Source organism: Boleophthalmus pectinirostris, unplaced genomic scaffold, assembly GCF_026225935.1.
Source record: "Boleophthalmus pectinirostris isolate CB_2022bp ecotype Guang Dong unplaced genomic scaffold, ASM2622593v1 HiC_scaffold_1, whole genome shotgun sequence".
NCBI classification, from domain to species: domain Eukaryota; kingdom Metazoa; phylum Chordata; class Actinopteri; order Gobiiformes; family Gobiidae; genus Boleophthalmus; species Boleophthalmus pectinirostris.
The window spans coordinates 35,179,510-35,202,490 of NW_026570970.1; the positions used below are offsets into that span (position 1 = coordinate 35,179,510).

General features: G+C 41.3%; 1 protein-coding gene across 1 annotated transcript in view; it reads left to right on the forward strand.

Moving 5' to 3' along the window:
- The first annotated feature begins 1,407 nt into the window (after window positions 1-1,407).
- LOC110168344 (tensin-1-like) overlaps window positions 1,408-22,981 on the forward strand; it is a 349,684-nt gene continuing 328,110 nt past the window's right edge. Inside the window, exon 1 of the mRNA XM_055153272.1 lies at window positions 1,408-1,472. Coding sequence (XP_055009247.1) covers window positions 1,458-1,472 — 15 coding nt within the window. The 5' untranslated portion in view covers window positions 1,408-1,457. The remainder of the gene's footprint in view (window positions 1,473-22,981) is intronic.

Consider the following 22,981-nt stretch of genomic DNA (forward strand, 5'->3'; position numbering starts at 1 on the left):
ATAAACATGAAATGATCTCACCAAACATTCACTTGGTCTTGTGATATACGTCTGTACTTCCTGTACACTGACTGTATATACTGAGCTCGCATGCGCCACAAAACAAAGTGACAAAGCTGTTTCCTGTTCTAATACGCAGTACGCAGATACACCCCTGCATTACAGAAAGATCGACTTTATCATTAAAAGTACCATTCAGATAGTGTTTAGATCGTTGCATTAAGAAAACATAATAACGTAATATTTGGATGACGTCAGTGTCTCATGGAGCAGAGCCCTGATTCTGGAGTAGTCAAAATCGCACTAATCTAGACCAAGACCTGTCCGAGACCACAGGGTCCTGAGACCAAGACAAGACTAAGACCTCTGGCGGCCAAGACCGAGACTTTTAAAAGCCGAGACCAAGAGAAAATCGAGACCACAGCCCATCGAGACCAAATCAAGACCATCTTTGTCATTTTCTACATTTATTTGTATTCTAGAGTTATTTTGGCACAGATATATCAATGTTTTTATAAAGTGATAAGCCAGAGTCCAAGCTCCTTCAAGAACGAGACAAGACCAAGCCCATCGCCTTTAAGACTGAGTCCAAACGTCTTGAAGACTGAGACAAGACCGAGTCCAAGCCCCTTGAAGACCAAGTCCAAGCACCTTCAAGACCAAGTCCGAGCACTGTTATGACCGAGACAAGACCGAGTCCCAGCACATTCAAGACCGAGACAAGACCGAGTCCGAGCGCATTCAAGACCAAGACAAGACCGAGTCCGAGCACCGTCACCACTGAGACAAGACCGAGTCCGAGTGCATTCAAGACCAAGAAAAGACCGAGCCCAAGTGTCTTTGAGACAAGACAGAGTCTGAACGCCTTCAAGACTGAGACAAAACTGAGTCTGAGCACCTTCAAGACCAAGACAAGAACGAGTCCAAACGCCTTCAAGACCAAGACAAGACTGAATCCAAACACCTTCAAGACCGACTCCGAGCGCCTTCTAGACCAAGACAAGACCGAATCAAAACGCAGTCGAGTCTGAGTCCTAAGGGAACTGTGAAAGTGAAAAAGAGGATCATGTTTTTATACTTTTATCAGTGCAATGCAGATATCCAAAATGAAAACAATGTTAAATTGGGAATCAAATAATCTCAAGTATCGTCCACCCAAACACTCCTGACTTCCCTCTGACCCTTTGCTCACAACTCCACCATAACACCACCCGCCATTTTGTCCCCCGTATCACCTCTTTCCGACATAAACAGCTTTCCTCCCCGTTTGTCCCCGTGTCCTGCTCAAACCCTGACGCAGCTTTTCCAAAATGGCGTCAGTTTCCTCTGTTTTAGAACAATGCAGAGGAAGTACAGAGGAAGAGGGCTGGAGCGCTCCACTTTCACAGAGAGCGCCCGGACTGTCACCGAGTTTGGACATTTGAAAACAGACGATTCCAATGAACGAGCGGTGAAACATGGATCGATGGAAGGTAGGAGCGGTTTGGAGCTGTGTTGGTTTGGGAAAAATCGGCTGGAAAATGATCTAAAGGTCACAGGAGAGGTCAAAGCTGATCCGAAGTCAGTTTGTAGTTTTAAATTCTCTCCTAAACAGGTCACGTTTATGGAATTTGTTGATGTTGTAACTTCAGATGGAGACCGGAGAGAGAGACGGTAGATTCACTGTTTTTGAGAAAATCCGAAACGTCTACTTTACTCTTAAAAAAGTAGTTTTATTGCAGTACACGTAGTTGTTTTGAAGTACAATTTTTGCAACTTCAACTGCAAGGATTCATCACAAACAGACCTGGAATTGTTTCATTTTTTGTTTCATTCGCACACGTTTAACACACAAACCCTGCACATTTAGACTGAAACTCAAACTGAAAACACTCTGTTCCACCTTGTGATGTCATGCGGTGTTACAGTATCACTCCATAAACCTTCACTAGAATCGTTTGGATAATGTCAACCTTGGAATTGACAATCTTTACTAAAGGGAATTAAAAGTAAAAGGAGCTTGAAACTAACTTGAAAACATCACGAGGTGGAAACGAGTATTTTTGAGCTTTGGAGACGTACAGACTCAAAATAAAGAGTGTGAATGAAAGAAAACACAACTCCAGGTCTGTTTTTGAGGAAGTAACAACATTATAACTTGGATTAACGTCCACATGAGTCAATTTGTGTATGACCGTTAAGTGTAAAAATATATTGGCTTCAGTAGACTCGTTGGACTTGTGATTGTGAGTTTGGTCTGGACGTTGCTGGTTCTAGTCTCAGGTCTCATGGCTCCTTATGGAAAACGTTTTTAACGGTTAAATGAGCAAAATTTATTCAGTTATATGTTGGGTTTTATTGCACTTTCTGTTTGGAAAAGAAGAAGAATAGAGTTTGTGGTTCTGACGCGTAAGAATCCAAAAGTCCAAAAGTGTTGCTATAGTAAAAAAAGTGAAATATGACCTTGATCCAAATGCCCTTCGCACATTCTACTGTTCATTGGTTCTCAGTTATTTCACATACTGTGTTGAAGTGTAGGGGGAACACTCACCAATGTGCACTTCATCCCTTGATTATATTACAGAAATGAACTTTGCGAATGATTCATAAAGTTTGATTTTTAGAACACAGCCATAATCTTTTTATTCAGTCCAAGCACCTAATGATTCCTGACCTTGTAAAATATAAACACTGGTAATTTTATTTAGAGTATTCAACAATTTACTACCAAGTAATCTTCAAAGCTTGTTCAAAATGAGAGAGAGAACTCATCATTTTAGAGGGTACGGAAATTTCAAATTGCCCATTGTTCGAACTACCTGTAAAAGTTTCTGTGTATCTTTGGCTACGTTTATATGATGGCGGTCTGAACAGAAGGCGCAAAAGTGGCATCGCATCTTCTCTTTTTGTTCTGTGTTTAGATGAGCGTTTTGGGGAGGAAGTGTACATGCATACGGTGACGCAAAAGTGTGTGGAATTTGATTGAGTATGTTTGTACTTAAAGCATTAAGGGCGTCTTTGGACATACGGAAGTTTTCACGCCACGCATTTTCATCAGCTACTCCTTCCACAAAGTTGTCCCACCATCGACTGGTTCTCCAGGTCTCGTCCATATCCGTCTGACAAACTGGTGCATCCAGAATTTGACAGAGGTGATTGCAGATCCTCCTCTGTTCACTAATAGTATCTCTGCAGATTCTGTACATTTGTTGTTTTGCCTCCTGTAAGTTTATTAGAGCTGCCAGAGCAACTTGAAGGAAATTATCTGACATGTTTGTTTCTGTGTACTGTATGTTTGTCACGTAAACACGTACGCGACGTAAGCAGATCTGGGCAGTCTAGGCGGAAACGGTACTGCAGAGCGTATTCAGCTTTTCCACTCTGGAGGATGGTTTCAGATTTTTGCATTTTTAAAGCTCCAAAAAACGCCGTCTCCCTCTAAATGAAAGACACTTCCGATAAAATATTGTGTTGTTTTTACCTGCAAGTGTTCTCATGTAAACAGGCCGTATATGTGGTGTAAAACTCTGGAACAGCCTGGGTACACGTCTCAAGAAACGCCAAAATAACCATAAATTCAAGTTGTTACACAACTTATACAAACATAAGGTCTGGTCACAGTTTATAGAGAGTGGGTCTTAATATTAGAACAATACTTCCTTCTGTAGAGCTGCTTTATGCTTGTTGTTGTTTTTTTTTTTTACCATTACTGTTACCACATCTGCAGTTTGTTATCATTGTTGGTGCCTTTAACCTTACCATTGTTGATATGTTTATGTATTATTGCAATATCATGAAAGTCATGTTACCAAGCATAACAGTGACTCTTTGTGCACACTTGTAAGTGTTTCATAAAGATTAGTGTATTTTTCGGATTATAAATCACTCCAGAGTCACTCCAGCCAAAAAATGTGTAATTTTTTCGGTGGCTGAGTGGCTACCACTCATGTCTCACAGCAAGAAGGTTCTGGGTTCGATCCCCGGGTCCCTCGGGCCTTTCTGTGTGCAGTTTGCATGTTTTCACCCCGTGTCTGGATGGGTTTCCTCCGGGTGCTCCAGTTTCCACCATCAACCCAAAACATGCTCCAGGTCAGAACAGTTGATAGTGAAGGTCAGTTAAATGCAATCAATTCAATCATTGTGTCCTTAGGCAAGACACTTCACCCACATTGCCTAGTATGAAAGTGGTGTGTGTGAGTGATGGTGGTGGTCGGAGGGACCGATGGTGCCAATTGGCATGGCAGCCGCGCTTCTGTCAGTCTGCCCCAGGGCAGCTGTGGCTACAATAGTAGTTTACCATCACCAGGTTTAGAGTGAATGAATAATGCTGAATAATGCTCTGTAAAGCGACTTTGGGGACAGAAAATGTCTGTGAAAAGCACTATATAAATAAAGACTTACTTACTTACTTAATGAAGAAAAAAAAAACATATATAATCACTCCAGACTATACGTCGCACTTATTGGGGGAAATTTATTTTATAAAGTCAGAGCCCAGGAACCAACATTTCCTGTTGAAAGTCAAGTTGTAGTAATAACAACAGAAGAGAGAACAACAGACTGTTAACGTCACATATGAACAGTTCTTCAGATAAAATATAACATAAACAACAGAACAGAACAAGTTTACCAAACTCTCCATCTCACTCCAAATCACTAAATCCATTCAGTTCTTCATCCTCGGTGTCATTTCTGAACAACTCCTCGACCACCGGAGGTAAACAGAGCGCCACTTCCTCTTCTGTGTCGCTGTCGTCAGATTCAGCATCAGTTCCAGTTAGAATTATTCGGGCCTTTCTGAATCCCGACAGGATGGTTTCAGTGTCACTGAAGTCCAGACTTTGTCCATCCATCCAGTGACTTCAGGAAAGTTTCATGGTGCTTCCTCCCGGTGTCACAAGTTTCTCGCTGACTCCAAACTTTCTTTCTGCTGCTCGATTACCGTTTTTGGCTGCAGATTTCACGACTTGTAGCAGGACAGCAAGTAGTGACTTATACTCCTGCAGCGTATAAGTCACAGGACAACCCAAACCATGAAAAAAAGTGCGATTTATCATCCAAAAAATATAACGTAAAATGTCTAAAAAATGAAAAAGAAAGCTCATTGTGTTAGATTAGAAGAGTGGGGGTGGGATTAAATACGTTTTTTTTCCTCCCACTCTTTTTTGGGCCAATTTTTTGTTATGGTTATTTTTATTATGATTTCACTAATGCTATATGTTCCACTGTAAAATAATATAAATCTCTTAATTGCCCCAAATACATGAATAATAAAATAATCATCTTTACCTAAACCTCAGCACGTGCACCAGAGACTCAGTGCTAGTGCAGCCTCTGGAGTCCTGTCCAGAAACTGAGAGTGAGACAAACTTGGACGTGTCTCTGTCTGCAGGTGAAGACTCTGGAGACACAGGGTCAGTCTTTTGTTAAAGCTGTAGTTCATTTATAGGACGTGTTTCCTGTTGAAATCTGGCAAAGTTTAAGACGATACAGAGACGCTGAGCAAAGTGAGTCATCGAAAAGCGGTTGTAAAAATTTGTCTTTGACCCTGAGCACCTGAGACTCAGTCATAATAAAACCTCAGACAGATGCACTCTCTCTCCCCTACTGACACACACACACACACATACACATACATGCACACACAATCAATAGCATTTGTGTCCTGATTTTCCTATTAACACAACAGTTGTTTGAAAATTAAATTTAAGGTAGAAATGATATAGATTTAACAAAACACACATGCGCTTTACTGTTCAGTGAATTTGCCCAAATTTGGTCAATGACAGTTTCTTTCCCACTGAATCGAGTCCTGCAGTTTTCAAAGAGTGCGCACTTCCTCTCTGACATTACAATAGTCACACTGCAAAAAAGAACATTTAATTAAAGACAGGGATTTGACTTCTCTGGGGTAACAGTACACAAAAATCACAGTTCAGTACGCACTTCGGTTTTGAGGTCACGGTTCGGTTCATTTTCGGTACAGAAATGCAAAACCATTTTCTTGTTGTTTATGTGTGTGTTTATTAAACCAACAATTTGTTTCAACATTATAAAAAAAATAGAAAATAAAATAAAGGCAAAGTGCTGCTTGGTAATATTAATGAGTTAAATCAAATATTCTCAAATAAGCAACACGTTTGAAATATTATCAAAAAGAATAAATTCCTTGTAAACAGTAAACAAAACTTTTCAAAAAATAAAGTGCAGCACTAACTTTTACTCAATCTTCAGATTTTTGGCCATCAAACAACAACAATTGGCAGTTACAATGTCCTTAGTGGTTGAAAATACACTTTCACTAGGGACAGAGGTCGGGGGTATGTAGGGAGCAGTGATTCCGTACTGGCGAAAGACGAAAGTCAGGACCGTGGCGCGACAACTGTAGTTTTGTGAGGATTCACGTAGTAAAGGTGGGGGGCAATTGTTGTCAAGGTGGCCGTCCTAACTATAAAGCGCTGCGGGAAACACTGCCCCAATCACTGACATGTTCCTCGTGAATATTAAACAACCAAGCCTCTGTTTACATGCACATGTAGTGGAGGAATATAAACACACACAAATTGCGCGAACTCACTCTTGCACAGCCCTGCACCGTAACAAACATCTCATACTGATACGGTTCGGCACAAAAACATGCACCACTACACCCTTAGAATTTACTGTAACAGAACATTTAGATCACCATGTTACCTTTTATTGTTTTGGAAATGCTGTATTCACCAAGAAAACAATGTTTTATCAGTTTAATTTTGATTTTTGACATTCGTGAACACTCCCCTCGCGTTGCTCTCTGCGCTAAGTCACTCCCCTTTCAGAGCACTATCACAACACAATCCCACTAATGAAACTGCCGCACGTCGCATCAGTTTGTCAAGTTGCTGTGTACAGTTTTGTATTGTGTTTTGGAGTATTTATGAAGTGTTGTCGTGTGGGAGCATGGTCGACGTAGACTTGTTGGCGGAGTCTTGTACAGAATCTTACCGCAAAGAAGGTTTGAACAACACCATGACATCTAAAATCTCTTCAGACGTGTTTTTGATGAGGGAACAACATTATAACAGCTATAACAGTAGAAAGTAAGACGTAACAATATCCAAATCTCGTGGTACGATATTATCATGATTTGCATCTCACAGTACGATATTATCATGATAACCAAATCTTGCGGTACAATATTATCACAATATCAACATCTTGCGGTACGATGTTATCAAAATATGCATCTCACAGTACGATATTATCACGATATCCAAATCTCTCTGTACGATATTAGCATGATATGCATCTCACGGTACGATATTATCATGATATCCAGATATTATCATGATATCCAAATCTCTTGGTACAATATTATCACGATATCCAAATCTCATGGTACGATGTTATCACAATATGCATCTCACAGAACGATATTATCACGATATCCAAATTTGCAGCACAATGTTTTCACGATATGCATCTCACAGTATGTTATCGCGATATCCAAATCTTGCGGTACGATATTTTCACGGTATTCAAATCTCTTGACACAATATTATCACAATACCCAAATCTGCGGTGCGATATTATCACGATATGCATCTCATGGTACAATATTTATTGCGATAAGGCTAATCGAATTCTAGATAGGACACTTTTTTTGCTTTTAAAATACCCTGACAAGATTTTGGTGTGAATTATTTCCATCATAATCCCAAGAATTCAAGTAGAAACCATATTTCTTCATGTTGCACTGAAATGAATCATGGGAGATGTAGTTCCCGATGTTTATTTGCTGTTGCTACTATAAAACAAGGCATTAAAGCAGAGGAATGATGCAAAATCACGATATTTCTGTTTTTGTTACATCACTAGTATGAAGCTCAGAGAAAAATTTTGCATCATGTCCCGTCTTTAAAATCAGTTGCAAGTAAATATTATTCTGTAATTTTAACTACAACTCTTTAGTTTTAGGGAGTAGATTATTTAACTTTAAGGCTAGTATACTGCTGATGCCATTCAAGATATTTAAAGAGGCGCTGTGTAACTTTTCTGGACCTTAAAAAATCTGCATTATTTTTGCGAATGGGGTCACCTCTCATCTCTGGAGATAGAGTTTAAAGCCACACTATGGGACATTCTAGGCAAAGCAATAGCACTGAATCTAAGTAAGCCAGATAAATGGTCTGTCTCTGCACCTGTGTGTTTAGATGTGTATTTTTTTGCAGTGCTGGGAGCGCTGCGGTTGCCGGGGAAACGGGGGGTGAAGGGTGAGGTCTGCGTCCGGAGCGGAGCAACAGCTGCGGCTCCACAAACATCAACTTCAATTCATCAACAACAATTTGAGAAACGAGACGAACCGCTTAATTCCAAGAGAGAGAAGAGAGAGAGAAGAGAGAGAGAGGAAGGGAGGGAGTGGAGAAAAGGGGGGTGGAGAGAGAGGAGGGAGAGAGAGAGAGAGAAAAGAAAGGGAATAGAGAGAGAAGGAAGAGAGGGAAGGGAGGAAGGGGTGGAGAGAGGCGAACAGAGAGAGAGAGAAGACGGAGAGAGAGGGAAGAGAGAAAAATGACAGAGAGAGCAAGAGAGAGGATAGAGAGAGAGCGAGAGGATAGAGAGAGAAACAGTGTGAGACAGAGAGTGAGACAGGATAAAAAGAGAGAGAGAGAAACTACAGAGAGTGAGAGAGGATAGAAAGAGAGAGGAGAAAGAAAGAGCGAGAGAAAGACTACAGAGAGAATGAGAGGGAGGATAGATAGAGAGAGAGAGAGACGGAGGAAGGAGAGAATGATGACAGAGTGAGAGAGAGGACAAAGAGAGAGCGGATAGAGAGGTAGGGAGGAGAGAAAGAAGACAGAGAGAGTGAGCAAAAGGATAGAGAGAAAGGGAGGTGAAAAAAACTACAAAGAGAGCGGGAGAGAAGACAGAGAGGATAGAGAAAGAGAGGGGGGGTAGGGAGGAGAAAGACGACAGAGAGAACAAGAGAGAGGACAGAGAGAGACAGTATACAGAGAGAGAGAGAAATAGAAAGAGAGAGAGGGGACAGAGAAAGAGAGAGGAGAGAAAGACTACAAAGAGAGTGAGAAAGAAGATAAAGAGAGAGAGAGGAGAGAGAGAGGATAGAGAGAGAGACACAGAGAGAATAGAAAGAGACAGACAGAGAGAGAGGATAGAGAGAGAGCAAGAGGAAAGAGAGAGAGGCAGAGAGAGAGAGTGGATAGAGAAAGAGAGAGAGGATAGAGAGAAAGAGTTAGGGAGGAGAGAAAGACGACAGAGAGTGAAAGAGGACAGAGAGGGAGGATTGAGAGAGATAGAGAGAGGATAGCGAGAGAGATAGAGAGAGAGATGATAGAGAGAGAGAAAGAGGAAAGAGAGAGAGAACATAGAGAGTGACAGAGAGAGCATAGAGAGAGAGTGGATAGAGAAAGAGAGAGCAGATAGAGAGAAAGAGTTAGGGAGGAGAGAAAGACGACGGAGAGTGAAAAAGAGGACAGAGAGGGAGGATTGAGAGAGAGCCAGAGAAAGAAAGAGGATAGAGTGACACAGAGAGAGAGAGAGAGAGTGGATAGAGAGAGAGAGTTAGGGAGGAGAGAAGGATGACAGTGAGAGTAAAAAAGAGGACAGAGAGAGAGGATAGAGAGAGGAATAGAGAGAGAGAAGAGGGAGGAGGAGGAAAGAATCACAACTGACCCTGTGTCTCCAGAGTCTTCACCTGCAGATAGAGACACGTCCTGCATTTGTCTCATTCTCAGTTCATGTTCAGGCCTCATGTGAAGCTCAGAACCTCCAGAATTCCCTCCCTGAGCTGCAGAGGCTGCACTAGCACTGACTCAGGACTTGTGCAGGTTCTGAGGTTTAGGTAGAGACCATTCAGATCAGAGAGAGACATTTTCGGTTTAAACCAACTGGATTTCAGCATTGAAACTGTGTGAGACTCATTCTGCTTTCTGATTGGATAATCGTGTTGAACCAAAACACCAAATTATAACATGAGCAACATTGTTTTTGTAGCTAAGAATAAATCAGCATTGTAAATGTTATCACTAAAGGTTACATTTGATTTGAACATGTTTACAACAAGTTCATATTAAAAATCTAAATCCAGCCAACATTCCTTAAAGTGAACAATTTGAGATTTTAAACGTGTATTGTGTAACGTTTTTTTTGTTTTGTTTTTCTGGTGGAGTATCCCTCAAACACTTTCCTCCATGCAGATGTTATTGCTTTGTCTGGAATGTTTCACAGTATGGCATTAAACCTTTCTATTTTCATGGAGACCAAACCAGACCAAGTTACAGGTCAGATCTGTGGAGAGGCGACCCCGCTCACAATCAGAATGTCTGTTTTTCTAGGTATTTTTGAGCTATAAAACCACTTGGAATTGAATAAATGTACAGTAGAGCTGTTTAATGTCATATAGATTTGTTTTTTTGGTTTTATTTTATCTCCACGAATGACAAACGTGTTCACAGCCTCAAAATGTCGAGGGTTTGATTCTGGTTTAGTCCCGTCACTATCAGATATGGAATTGATACTAAAACTAGTATTGAAACTAAATATAAGGCCACATGGAAAAAGAAAAGAAAGTACTGCCATTTAATGTTGAAAATCACATTGTCTGTTGTCTGGTATCGGTAGTATCGAGTATTGAGTATCGAGTCTGTTCCTCAGTATCGAAATGGAGTGCTGTACATACACGTGGGTAGTTTTGCAGCGGTAGATTCTGGCGTTGAAATCAGAGATGACAATTGAAGGAAATCGAATTGTTGTAGAAGGTCAAAGCGGCTTTTGCTCTTGTCCCTGGACGGTAATTAGCCTTTGAATATGAACGTACATGTGAAACAGACAGGAGCAGACAGGAGCAGACAGGTGCAGAGCCAGAGGAGCAGACAGGAGCAGAGCCAGAGGGTATCTGACTTCACCTTTTTACTTTTTATTGTTTTGAAAAGACTATATTCTCCAAAAACAACATATTTAACATATTTTATAAGTTTCACTTTCACTTTCGTTTTTGTTTATTCACAGAGTACAGGCTCTATTCACGCTTACGTCACAAACCAGGAAGACATTTAGGCTACGTTCAGACTGCAGCCTGAAGTGACCCAAATCTGATTTTTTGGCCCCTATGTGACCTGTATCTGATCTTTTAATGACAGTCTGAATGACACAGATCAGATTTTTTCAAATGTGGGACACTTGGATATGTGCTCCTGAAACTGATACATATTTGATCTTTTGACATGTGACTTCAGTCTGAACGGCCAAGGCGCATTCATCCGACCTACACGTTATCAACAAGCCACAAATGTACACAAACATTCTTCTCGTCATGCGAAAATTGTTAATGAACTCCGTGTCACTGAAACGAAGCACATCACTATCCCACTACTCTTGGCTATGTCTCCACATTGCTGCCGCCGCCCCACAAAACACCACGGCCAAAAACCTCGTCCTTCTCCTTCTCAATCTCCTCCTTAAAACAAGTAAGTTGTTCATGTTCTGGCTCCAGTATTCACTGTTTTGATGATTAAAATGGACGTATTAACACTTCCAGATCGATGGTATTGTATACGGTAAATGGCAAATGACGCATCTTGGTCTGCGTCATTATGCCCTTATCCCTTGGTATTTTTATTTAAAAGGTTTATTTCAGTCAAAATGTACAAATCCAAATGTAATAAACCCCATGGAAATACAGGAAGTGATGTGTCTCTGTGTCCTGGACCTGACACCAGCTGTTTCCATGACTGACATGACTGTTTGTTTTGTTTTCTTTGCCTCAAGTGGAGGAGTTCAAGTATGTCGGGGTCTTGTTCAAGAGTGAGGGAAGGACGGAACGTGAGATTGACAGGTGGATCGGGGGAACGTCTGCAGTGATGCGGTCTCTGTATCGGACCGTTGTGGTGAAGAGGAGCTGAGTCGAAAGGCGAAGCTCTCGATTTACCGGTCAGTCTTCGTTCCTACTCTCACCTGTGGTCATGAGCTCTGGGTAATGACCGAAAGGACAAGATCGCGGATACAAGCGCTCGAAATGAGTTTCCTCCGCTGGGTGGCTGGGCGCTCCCTTAGAGATAGGGTGAGGAGCTCAGTCACACGGGAGGAGCTTGGAGTAGAGCTGCTGCTCCTCCACGTCGAGAGGAGCCAGTTGAGGTGGCTCGGGCATCTGTTCCGGATGCCTCCTGGGCGCCTCCCTCAGGAGGTGTTCTGGGCATGTCCCACTGGGAGGAGGCCCCGGGGAAGACCCAGGACACGCTGGAGGGACTATGTCTCTCGGCTGGCCTGGGAACACCTCGGGTTTCCCCCAGAGGAGCTGGAGGACGTGTCTGGGGTGAAGGAAGTCTGGGAGTCCCTGCTTAGACTGCTGCCCCAGCGACCCGGCCCCGGATAGGCGGAAGAAAATGGATGGATGGATGTTTTGTTTTGAGGCAATAAGGAGATTTTTAGTTTATTTACTGACGTGATATTTTGCACTTTTGTAGCTAAGGCCCGAGGATTAAGCATTTTTATGTTTATACATATTTGCTGTGTGTTTTGTATGACAGTGTTAATTTTTAATTTTTTTTGTATTTCTGGTCCTCTAGTTTTTATTACAACCATATGACACAACTCCAGCAGCAGATTGTGAATTTACAGGTTGTACTGAGAAAAAAGGATGTACAACACTTCATTAGGAGGTAAAAGTGGGAGTTTTAATAACACAATTAAGAAAAAAAATCCAGGCGAGGACAAATGTACTAAAACTACCTTTACGTCAGTTGTAACCACAGCCTCACTCCATCTGCGTCTCTATATTTTGTCATATTACTGCACCAGCCCGCTCCAGACGCCCTCTACTTCATTTCTATATTAAATCATGGCCCCTCCTTTTTCCCATCAGACTAAGTGACTTTATCCACCCCTCCTCTTCTCCTCCTCCTCCTCCTCCTCCTCCTCTCCGCAAAGTGTCCCTTATGTCGCAACACAGACAAGACTCAACATTTAGAATTCAAACCGGACTGAAACCTTGTCTTATCGCGATTCGGATGCTTCAAAATTCAGGCAGTTCTTCGTTTCTTATCTCGAATTTTAGCCCCGTTTGGTCCGAGATCTCTGAAGGACGAGGTGGAGCACGTGAGGAGATTCTGGACGGAGGATGGGCGTGTTACGATGGTGTCTGAACGCGCTTTTCAATTGGATAAAATCAGTCTTTTTTTGTATCTTTCCTTTCGGGACGTTGGCGAGAGGAAAGACTCAGGTACGGGCGGATTCCGTTGCATTTTTTGGGTCATGATTCGGAGATTTTGTGCATTGAACTTGGCTTCGGTTGTACGATGTCGTTGTATGTTCATAGCGTGTTGCAAACAGTTACAGCGTTGCGTAACTTTTCTGCTGGAGGGTTTTTCTCTGTGACGATGTTATTGCTTCGTCTGGAGTGTTTTGCAGTTTCTATCTTCATGGACACCAAACAAGACCAAGCTACAGGTCAGATCTGTGGAGGGGTGACACCGTTCACTCTCAGAAAGTTAAACAATGCACCTTTAAACTAATCTGCCTAACATTTATTTAACTACAGATTCTAGGTTATTTTTAGGAATGTAACAATAACCAAAATATCGTGATCATACCGTCAAATGTCTCACAATAATATCGTGGACTGTCGCAATATATCGAATCACGAGTTCCTTTTCTTAAATACGTTGTTTTACAGCTGCAATAGTGAATAAACATGGGGAACTACATATCCCATGATTCATTTCAGCACAGACAACATGAAGAAATATGTTTTACTTGAATTCTTGGGATTATGATGGAAATAATTCACACCAAAATCTTGTCAGGGTATTTTAAAAGCAAAAAAGTGTTCTATCTACAATTATATCAGCCTCTCCAAAATATCGCAATAAATATCGTACCGTGAGATGCATATCATGATAATATCGTATCGACAGATGTGGATATTGTTACATCCCTAGTTATTTCTATCTCAAAAATATCTAAAAAAGTAGGGATGTCCCGATCACATTTTTTTTGCCCCTGAGTTCGAGTCCAAGTCATTTGATTTTGAGTATCTCCGATACCAAATCCGGATCCAATACTTCTATAAAACATTATGAAATGAACTAAGAGCAAAGAATAAGATCCAGGATGTGTGTGTGGGGGGAGATCAGATTGTACTGATTTCAAAGTGTAGTATTTGGGCTGAATTTACTGTGAAAAATCAAATATCCAAAACTTTAATTTTATTAACTTTTCTAACCATGAACCATCATTGCTGAAAATCTTGACTTTTACCACAGTCTGGTCTTGGAATGTGTAACTTAGTAAACTTAATGAACTGAATAAAACAGGAACCAGACCAGAATCAGATCAGACCTGAGACTCGACTCTGCACAATCTACAGTTTGTACATTTGATATTATATGTTTGCATGTGCATTATGTTTTAAACATTTAGGCTCGTCTATGAAATCCAAATAATACAAAATCTTACCAATTAAAAACGAGATGACAGAAGCCCCACAGCCTCTCTCCCCGGCCGCCCCCACTCCCTGCACCGCCACCACATCCACAAACCCACAGCAGAGTGCACACCGCAACATCAGTCCCACCGCTCAATAGACACTTCATGTCCCTGTTTCCACCCTCCCTGCCAAAAGCGCCAGCTCCGCTGTGCAACATGCAAACAAACAGCGCTGTACGATGACGCCATCAGCCGCAGAGGTGTGAACATGGGCCACAGAACCACAAGCAACAGCGCTCGAGCACGGCACGGCCCAAAAGTTCCAGCGCAAGTGCATCTCTAGTACAGAAGGCGCTGGGACAGACAGACGCGCTAACTGGACGTCCCTGAGCAAATCCTGCGCCTCAGATAAAAAAAATAAAAAAAATAAGTTGTATGCTGTGTGCACTGTGTATTATATACATATATTATTTATACAACACCCAGTCGGAATATAACGCCCGAGTCCGGATCGAGTCCACAGTCAAGTGATCGGATTGGGACAACCCTATTAAAAAGCATCAGGTCTTACTGTGAGTGGGGTCGCCTCTCCACAGATCTAACCTGTAATTTGGGGTGCAAGTCTCCATGGAGATTCTTAAGTTTATGGTCATACTGTGGAACATTTTAGGCACATTGCCATGGCGACAAGCAGGTGACGGACCCTCCAGCAGACAAGTTACACAGCACACATTTAAGACACACATGTTCTTAGTAGGACCCAAATGATATATCGGTTGGCCGATATTATTGGCCGATATGGGCACTTGGAGACATATCGGCCTAAATCTTGCCGATATGAGCCAATAGTCCACGTGGTCATGTTATACCACAATATAAAGCTTACACTCTCTGTGTCAGGGGTTTCCAACCTGTAGCTCGAGAGTTACCAGTAGCTCCAAACCTCCTCACAAGTAGCTCATCAAAGGATTTCTGAATTATACGTATTGTGAACATTATGAACATATTATGAACTTTGTGCACTAATAAATGAATAATGATTTCATATTTTAAAGGTTTCTAACTGTTCATCTAAGGCTTGCCTTCTTAAATCGAATCAATTTCTTGCAACTGCTAAAACGAGTAGCTCCCTGGCTTTTTCATTTTGTAAAGGTAGCTGACTGGACGCAAAAGGTTGGAGATCCCAGCTCTATATTATGTCCATTTAATCCAATTTGCAGACAGATAAATGTCCTGATATGTGGCGCCGCAGTATTTATCTGCAGTGTAATTTATCTGTATCTGTGACCTGCAGCTGCTGTCAACATCCTGGATTATATTCTATTTACAGATGATTGTTTGGAGCCAGGATTAAAAGGACACTTGTTTGTGCAGACTTGTGATCTGAGCGGAGCCTGTGTGAGCGCTGAGTGTTACAAATGTGTCATTTTGAAGTTACTTTTCATTCTTTCTCATTGGTTAACACTTTGCTGCTGTAGCTCCCACACATAAACAACCTGGTTTCTCTTACATTGGCCAAGTGTAAAGTGACTATAGTGTCTGTACACATGTTACTGAACCTGCACTGATATGGAAATGAGCTGTGACTGGAGGTGTGAATGATCGGCATTTACGCATTTGATTAATTACCACGGCGTGCACGCATTCACTGCGAAAGACTGATAGTGGTAGTTTACTTATATTTACATTGCGTTTACTTAGTTTATCACGACCAAATAGCAGTGATTGGTTAAACAAAAAAGTACCCACCTGCCATCGAGCAAATGAATCCTAAAGCTGAGAGGTCTGACAGTTTCTATGAAGTGAAACCAGCTGATGAATCAGACTAATAAAGAGGCAAAATAACAATAAATGTAGCCTAAACAAACCCAATTTAAAATCCAGTAGAGCCAGTTTTATAAGTTTTCTAATCACATTTTTACATCACTAAATATAAGGGCTTTTATCGACTATCAGCATGTCCAACTCACATTTTATCGGTATCATATCAGACGCAAAAAAAAAAAAATTTAATTAAAAAATCCATATCTGTCAGGCCCTAATTCTTAGTATTGTATTGTGTTTTACAGATTAAATTAAAGGTCTAATACATAACTTTTCTAGATGAGAGTCTGCTACCTGATTGTCCCCAAGAAAACGCTACTGCTTTACCTGGAATGTCCCGAAGTACGCCGTTAAACCACGAGTCGTTTTCGTTATGGATGCAGTGTTCTTTCCCACTAATCCGATTGAAAACGGCTCCAGAGACGAAACAATCTGGAGCTGCCAGTTCCCATGATTTCATTTGAGTGCAGATCTGATCCGGCACAGTATCAGTTCATATAAGCGGCCTGTGTGTACGACCTGCAGACCTATAATCTCTGAAAAGTTTAACATGAACCATCTTCAACGCGACACAAACACAGAACAGACTCACCATCAGCAGAACACCCCTCTGTCACAGAAAGAACACTCATATTCCACTGAGTCGTGTCCTTTTAGTCCGACAGAAACTGAACCGTATCAGTGCACAATAGCGAGCTGTTCTTTGAGCACTTAGTTTATGCAATTGAGCCATGTGGTTTTAAGTTTCATTTCTGTAAAACGTAAACAAATACGCTCAAAGCTGTGTGGATAGGGAAGACTTGCGGATACAGAAACGACATGTCTGGACACAAATCGTTTCCGATACGATGATACGGTGATTCGTTTCAGTGTAAACATAACCTTAGACTATCTATATATCTCTGGGTTACAGGTTAGATCTGTGGAGAGAGGCAGTGGTGGAAGGTAACAAAGTAAAAGTAGCGTTTTAGAGATCTGTACCTTATATAAGTAGATTTGAATATGGATACTTTTTACTTTTATTTCACTACATTTAAGAGCACATATCTGTACTTTTTACTCCACTACATTTTTGAACAGAACTGAAAAAGCTGAGGTTTTATCTTTTAGCAAATCTTTCAAAATCAATGACACGGGTTTTGTAAATATTGCACCAGAGCATTTTTAAATGAAGGGACAGAAGTTGATGCTCAAATCGATGAGAGAAGATCGTTTCAATCAGAAGGACCTTTAGATTTAAATGAGTGTTTTCCTATTTGTTTTTTGACTCATAGGCCAAAAAATAAAATATAAAATAAAAATATCTGATCTGCGTAACGTAAACTGTAAGAGGATCTGAATGGGAGTAAATACAGTTAGTCTTGAATGAGAGTGACCGGTCAAGCCATAAACCAAGACCTGTACCAAGGCCTTAGTAGAGTCACTTTTTGATTTATTTTAGGTGAAGAATCTCCATGGAGACGGGGATATGGCCCTTACCCGAAAAGTTACATAGTGCAGCTTTATTTGTCTGGGAATATTATACTAGTATACAGGCAGATAGGAATCATGGAGCAGTTTGGAGTTCGCCCCCTGGTGGACAAAATGTGGAAATGGAACTTTCCAGGAACACTAAAGGATTCCTCTTCAGCTTATCTGCTCCGGTGTCACTGCAGGAAAGAGGGGGAGGAAAGTGAGGGAGGGTCTGTTTGTTTTTACTCATGTGCACAGCAAAACGTGCAGCGTTAAAACAGACTCTCACAGAATCAGTTTGAACATTTTCCAAGGTTTATATGAGTAGAATCTGTTCTAGAGTTAATTTAATATTTTTGGAAATGTTAATTAAGTAACACTGGACCAAAGTTCCCCTGAAATCAGAATTATTAGAGTAAGGTGTGAGTGTAAGGGTACAAAAATCACAGTTCGGTATGTAGCTCAGGTTTAAGGTCACAGTTCGGTTCATTTTCGGTTCAGTATGGGAACAAAATGCAAAACCATTTGCTTGTTGTTAACAATTAGTTTTAACATTATACAAACGGGAAAATAAAATAAATGCAAAGTGATGCTTGGTAATACTAAGTCAAATAAAATATTCTCGAATAAGCAACAAATGTATGAAATATTATAAAAAAAAAAAAAAAATTCCTTGTAAACAGTAAACAAAACTTTGCAAAAAGTAAAGTGCAGCACTAACAGTTCTAACATGAACTTTTACTCAATCTTCAGATTTTTGGCCAGAAAAAAACAACACATTGTCTGCAGTAAGTGCAGACACTGTTACAATGTCAGTGGGGGGGAGATTCCGTGCTGTGAGGACCATTGCGCGACAACTGGAGTTTTGTAAGGATTCACGTGGTTCAGAGTGACGTAGTCATGGTGGGGGGCAGTTGTTGTCAAGGCGGCTCCACTAACTATAAAGCGCTGCAGGAAACACTGCCCCAATCGTGGACCATTTCCCTTGTGAATATTAAAGAGCCAAGCCTCTGTAGCTACACCTGTAGTGGCAGGATGTAAACACACACAAATTGTGCAAATTCACTCGTGCACAGTCCTGCACCAAACCAAATGTCCTGTACTGAAACGGTTCGGCATGAATACCGTTACACCCCTCAGAGTTATATTAACATTTTGAGAGTAAACAGAAAACACTTTGTAGAGTTATCCTGATTTAGCGAAACAACACACAGTGTTTTATTTTTACACTTTATTTTAGTTCATTTAACATTTTGGGAAGTAGTTACTACAGACTATAAAGTGTAATTTAAATTACACCATATCAACTCGAACCTTTGGTTAACTTTCAAATAGTTCAAATAACACTTTTTGAGTTAAAACAACTCTGAAATATTTTATCCTGAAATTTTAACCCTACAGTTTTTACTGTGTGGGTGTTGTGACAGAGAGAAGTGTAACACAGGAAAACACGTGAGTGAAGAGGAGGAAAAGAGAGGGGGACGGAGGAAGTGAGAGAGAGGAGGAAGGTGAGGAGAGAGAGAGGGAAGAGAGGAGAGGGAACAGTGGGTGGAGAGATAAAGAGTCAGAGAAAGAGAGAGGGGAAGAGAGTAGAAAGAGAGACAGGAAGGAAGGGGGAGAGAAAAAGAGAGCAGAGAGAAGGAAGAGAGGGGGAGGAGAAGAAGACAGAGAGAGAGAGTGGGAGGAGGGGGGGAGCAGAGGTGGTGGGAGAAAGCGAGAGGAAGAGAGACAGAGAGAAGAAGAGAGAGGCAGATAAAGAGGGGAGAGAGAGGGGGCAGAGAGTAGAGAGATGAGAGAAAAAGGGAGAGAGAGAGAGAAAGGAAGATGAGGGAGGGCTGAGACATGTGGGAGAAGAGGAATATACGAATAAAAAGAATGGAAGGAAAGAGAGAGGGCGGTACTCTTCTTTCTATATCTATTGTTTTTTGTTTTGTTTTGTTTTTTGTTTTAGTACCTTTTTAGTATTTTTGCATTTATGTATTTGATCAAACCCTGTGGAGGAGAGCGAAAGAGAGAATGGAGAGGAAAAAGAAGAGAAGAGAAGTTGCAGTGCATGTACTCACCACCAGTGGGCGCTTTAGTCCTTCATAAGTTTTGATTTATGTCTGTGGATTCCCTGTATAAAGACTTCATTTTGTACTCTGTTCTGCAAGCAAAAAAACACAATCCATTCCAAATTGTTTTGCTGATTTAAAATTTGAGAGAATATATGATTAGCTACAAACATGAATTTTACTTTAAAGTGATACTAAAGAATTTATGAAAAGTGTTTGATATTTTGATGAACATTCAGACTCCCTTTTGAGTAATATTTTTATTGAAGTAACAGTAACACTAAAAGTTGTTCTTTCTCTTCCCGTTGTGAGTCTAAAGTGACAAAATCTTTATGTGTCAATCTGAAATGATTTGAACATTTGTGTCTCGTGGATCATTCCTTTAGACCAGGGGTGTTCACACTTTTTCATCATACGAGCTACTTACAAAAGAACCAAGTCAAAATGATCTACCTAATACAAAACCAAGCAAACTGCTCTGAAACACTCTGTGCCCCTTTTTTGGACCCTCACCCACAGTTTGAGAACCTCTTCTTTAAGAGAACTTCCTCTGGCACTTTACACAAAACTGTGAAAAAAGTGAAGGAAGATTTTTAAACCTGTTTTTTAAAGTTCCAAACTGGAGTTTCATTCTTTTCTGGTTTTGCAGTGATATTTACCAGCCTCTGCACATTTACCAAACCAAACGCACATCGTGACAAACACAGATGCATTTGTGCACTTTTGTTAGACAAACTTCAGCCAAATGTGGCAGTAGGTCTGTTCTGTAGATCCGCTCTATGCTGTAGACCTGCTTTGTGCCAACACTGGAACACAAATTTAGACTGGTTTTTGCTTCACGTTTGGTCTTGCTCTTCTAATCAGCCGCACTGTGGGAGGGGCTTGTGTTCGCTGTACGCAGGAAGGAGCGAGAGCGTGAAAAGGCGAGGGGCGGCGTGCTGACGTGAGGCAGATGGACAGGTAGGATGTTTAGGAAGTTGAACCTGCCCTGTGATGCACGCTGGTACACGAGGGCACACGCTGTTGCAGACGAGCCGTGCATAGGGAGCGTGTGTGTTTGTGATGTGCCGTAGAGTCTCCGCGGGTTTCAAATGAGCGCACAGGCTGCACTGAGACGCCCCACACGCTCCTGCACCCCGCTACAAGTTTATTACCAACAGCAGCGGCCGTAATGAAATATGATCGCACTTGTTGAGTGTCAGACCTCGAGTGAGAAACAAGACCGAGTCCAAACGCGAGTCCAAGACGAGACACGGCGATCTACCCACACGACCTTGGTGATCGACTGGTAGATCGCGATCGACGTATTGGGCACCCCTGGTTTAGACTCTTGTGAGCTTTAAAGGGATTTTTGACATAAATCTGTATGACATCTCCGTGAGCAGTGTCATGCATCCACACTGACTTACCCCCGACAGCGTCCGGTGAACCGAGATACTGACCGTTTTCGGTGCTGACGAAAGTAGTCTGGCAAATTGGCTGGGGACTGTATAATAAAGTGTTTTTCTTCTCAAAACAGAGCCAAAGACAAGAAGCCAAAGTTTCCTCAGCGCAAAGTCCGTGACAGGAAAACGGTGAAATGTGTGTGGAGATTCAGCCAGATTTTTGTTGTTACAGCCTGGATAATCAAGAGTTCGAACAATTTTTTCGATATATTCTTATGTATCTTATACAAGCTCATATACTTCTGGCTCTAGCTCTGACGTTAGCTCTCTCGCGTGGCGGCGGTCTGCGCATGTAAACACTGCCGAACAACTGCACAAAGTGATGGATTCATGCGCGGCTGTCACCTGGCGGCAGTGCGCAGTGATACGAACAGAAAGAAAATAGTGCCAAGCGATTATGAGATCTGACTTTTTAGGTGACGATGGTTTTGTGATGCAAATGTATCACTCTTTTTTTTATTCACTTTTTTTATTATTTTTTTTTAATCTTCATGATTATTTATGTTTTGATTTGTTTTTATTATGATTTGTATGTATTTCTTATTCTGTAAAGCACTTTGAATTACTTTGTGTACGAATTGTGCTGTACACATAAACTTGCCTTGCCTCTTTTGAACACATATTGTTTTAAGAAGAAAAACGCTCTATTACAAAGTCTCCAGCACAACTTGCCGGACTACTTTCGTCAACACCGAAAACAGCCAGTATCTCAGCTCACCGGTCGCTGTCGGGGGTAAGTCAGTGTTGCTGCACAACACTGCTCACGGGGATGATATACAGATTTATGTCAAAAACCCGAACTATCCCTTTAAGTCGTGGTATAATGTTGTTTCCTCTTGAAAAACAGACCTGGAGTTGTTTCGTTCACACACGTTTGAGTAGCTCTTTATTATTATGCTGCGTTCAAACCGGAGCGTCAAAAAAACACACTGGATGTCCTCTAGTTGGAGCCTTTGTATTTGAGTTCATTTTCTGGTCTTTTCCCGGAACGATGGACCAGACTGAGAGAGACTTTAGTGTTTTTATGACATGAAACCATCAGCGGAGGAGATCAGCTTGACGGCTGCAGCGTGAATATATTTATAATCTGCTAATGACTGGTTTAGTCCTGGTTTAGTCCTGGTTTAGTGCTGGTTCAGTCCTGGTTTAGTCCTGGTTTAGTCCTGGTTCAGTCCTGGTTCAGTCCTGGTTTAGTCCTGGTGTCCCCATTTACCAGCTGGGACAGTCCCAGTTTTTGTCTCAGCAGATTTATACAAAAATGATTTTGATGAATGATGAATGAAAAGTGATTTGTCTCAGTTTTACACAAGAAATGTCCCAGGTGTCACTATTTTTGACCAATCTGATTCATACCAACAGCAAAAAGAGGCATCACGTGTCATTTGTTGAGGGAAAATACAGAAAAGCTGCTTAAAAATGACCAAAACATGAAGAAAATGTGACTCTGCTGCTTTAGTCCTGGTCCAGTCCTGGTCCAGTCCTGGTCCAGTCCTGTTTTAGTCCTGTTTTAGTCCTGGTTTAGTCCTGGTTCAGTTCTTGTTTAGTCCTGGTTCAGTCCTGGTTCAGTTCTTGTTTAGTCCAGATTTAGTCCTGGTTTAGTCCTGGTTCAGTTCTTGTTTAGTCCTGGTTTAGTCCTGGTTCAATCCTGGTTTAGTCCTTGTTCAGTCCTTGTTCAGTCCTGGTTCAGTCCTGGTTTAGTCCTGGTTTAGTCCTAGTTTGGTCCTTGTTTAGTCCTGGTTCAGACCTGGTTTAGTCCTTTTAAATAGACTAATATTGTAATGTAACTAATTACTTTGAAATACCAGTAAC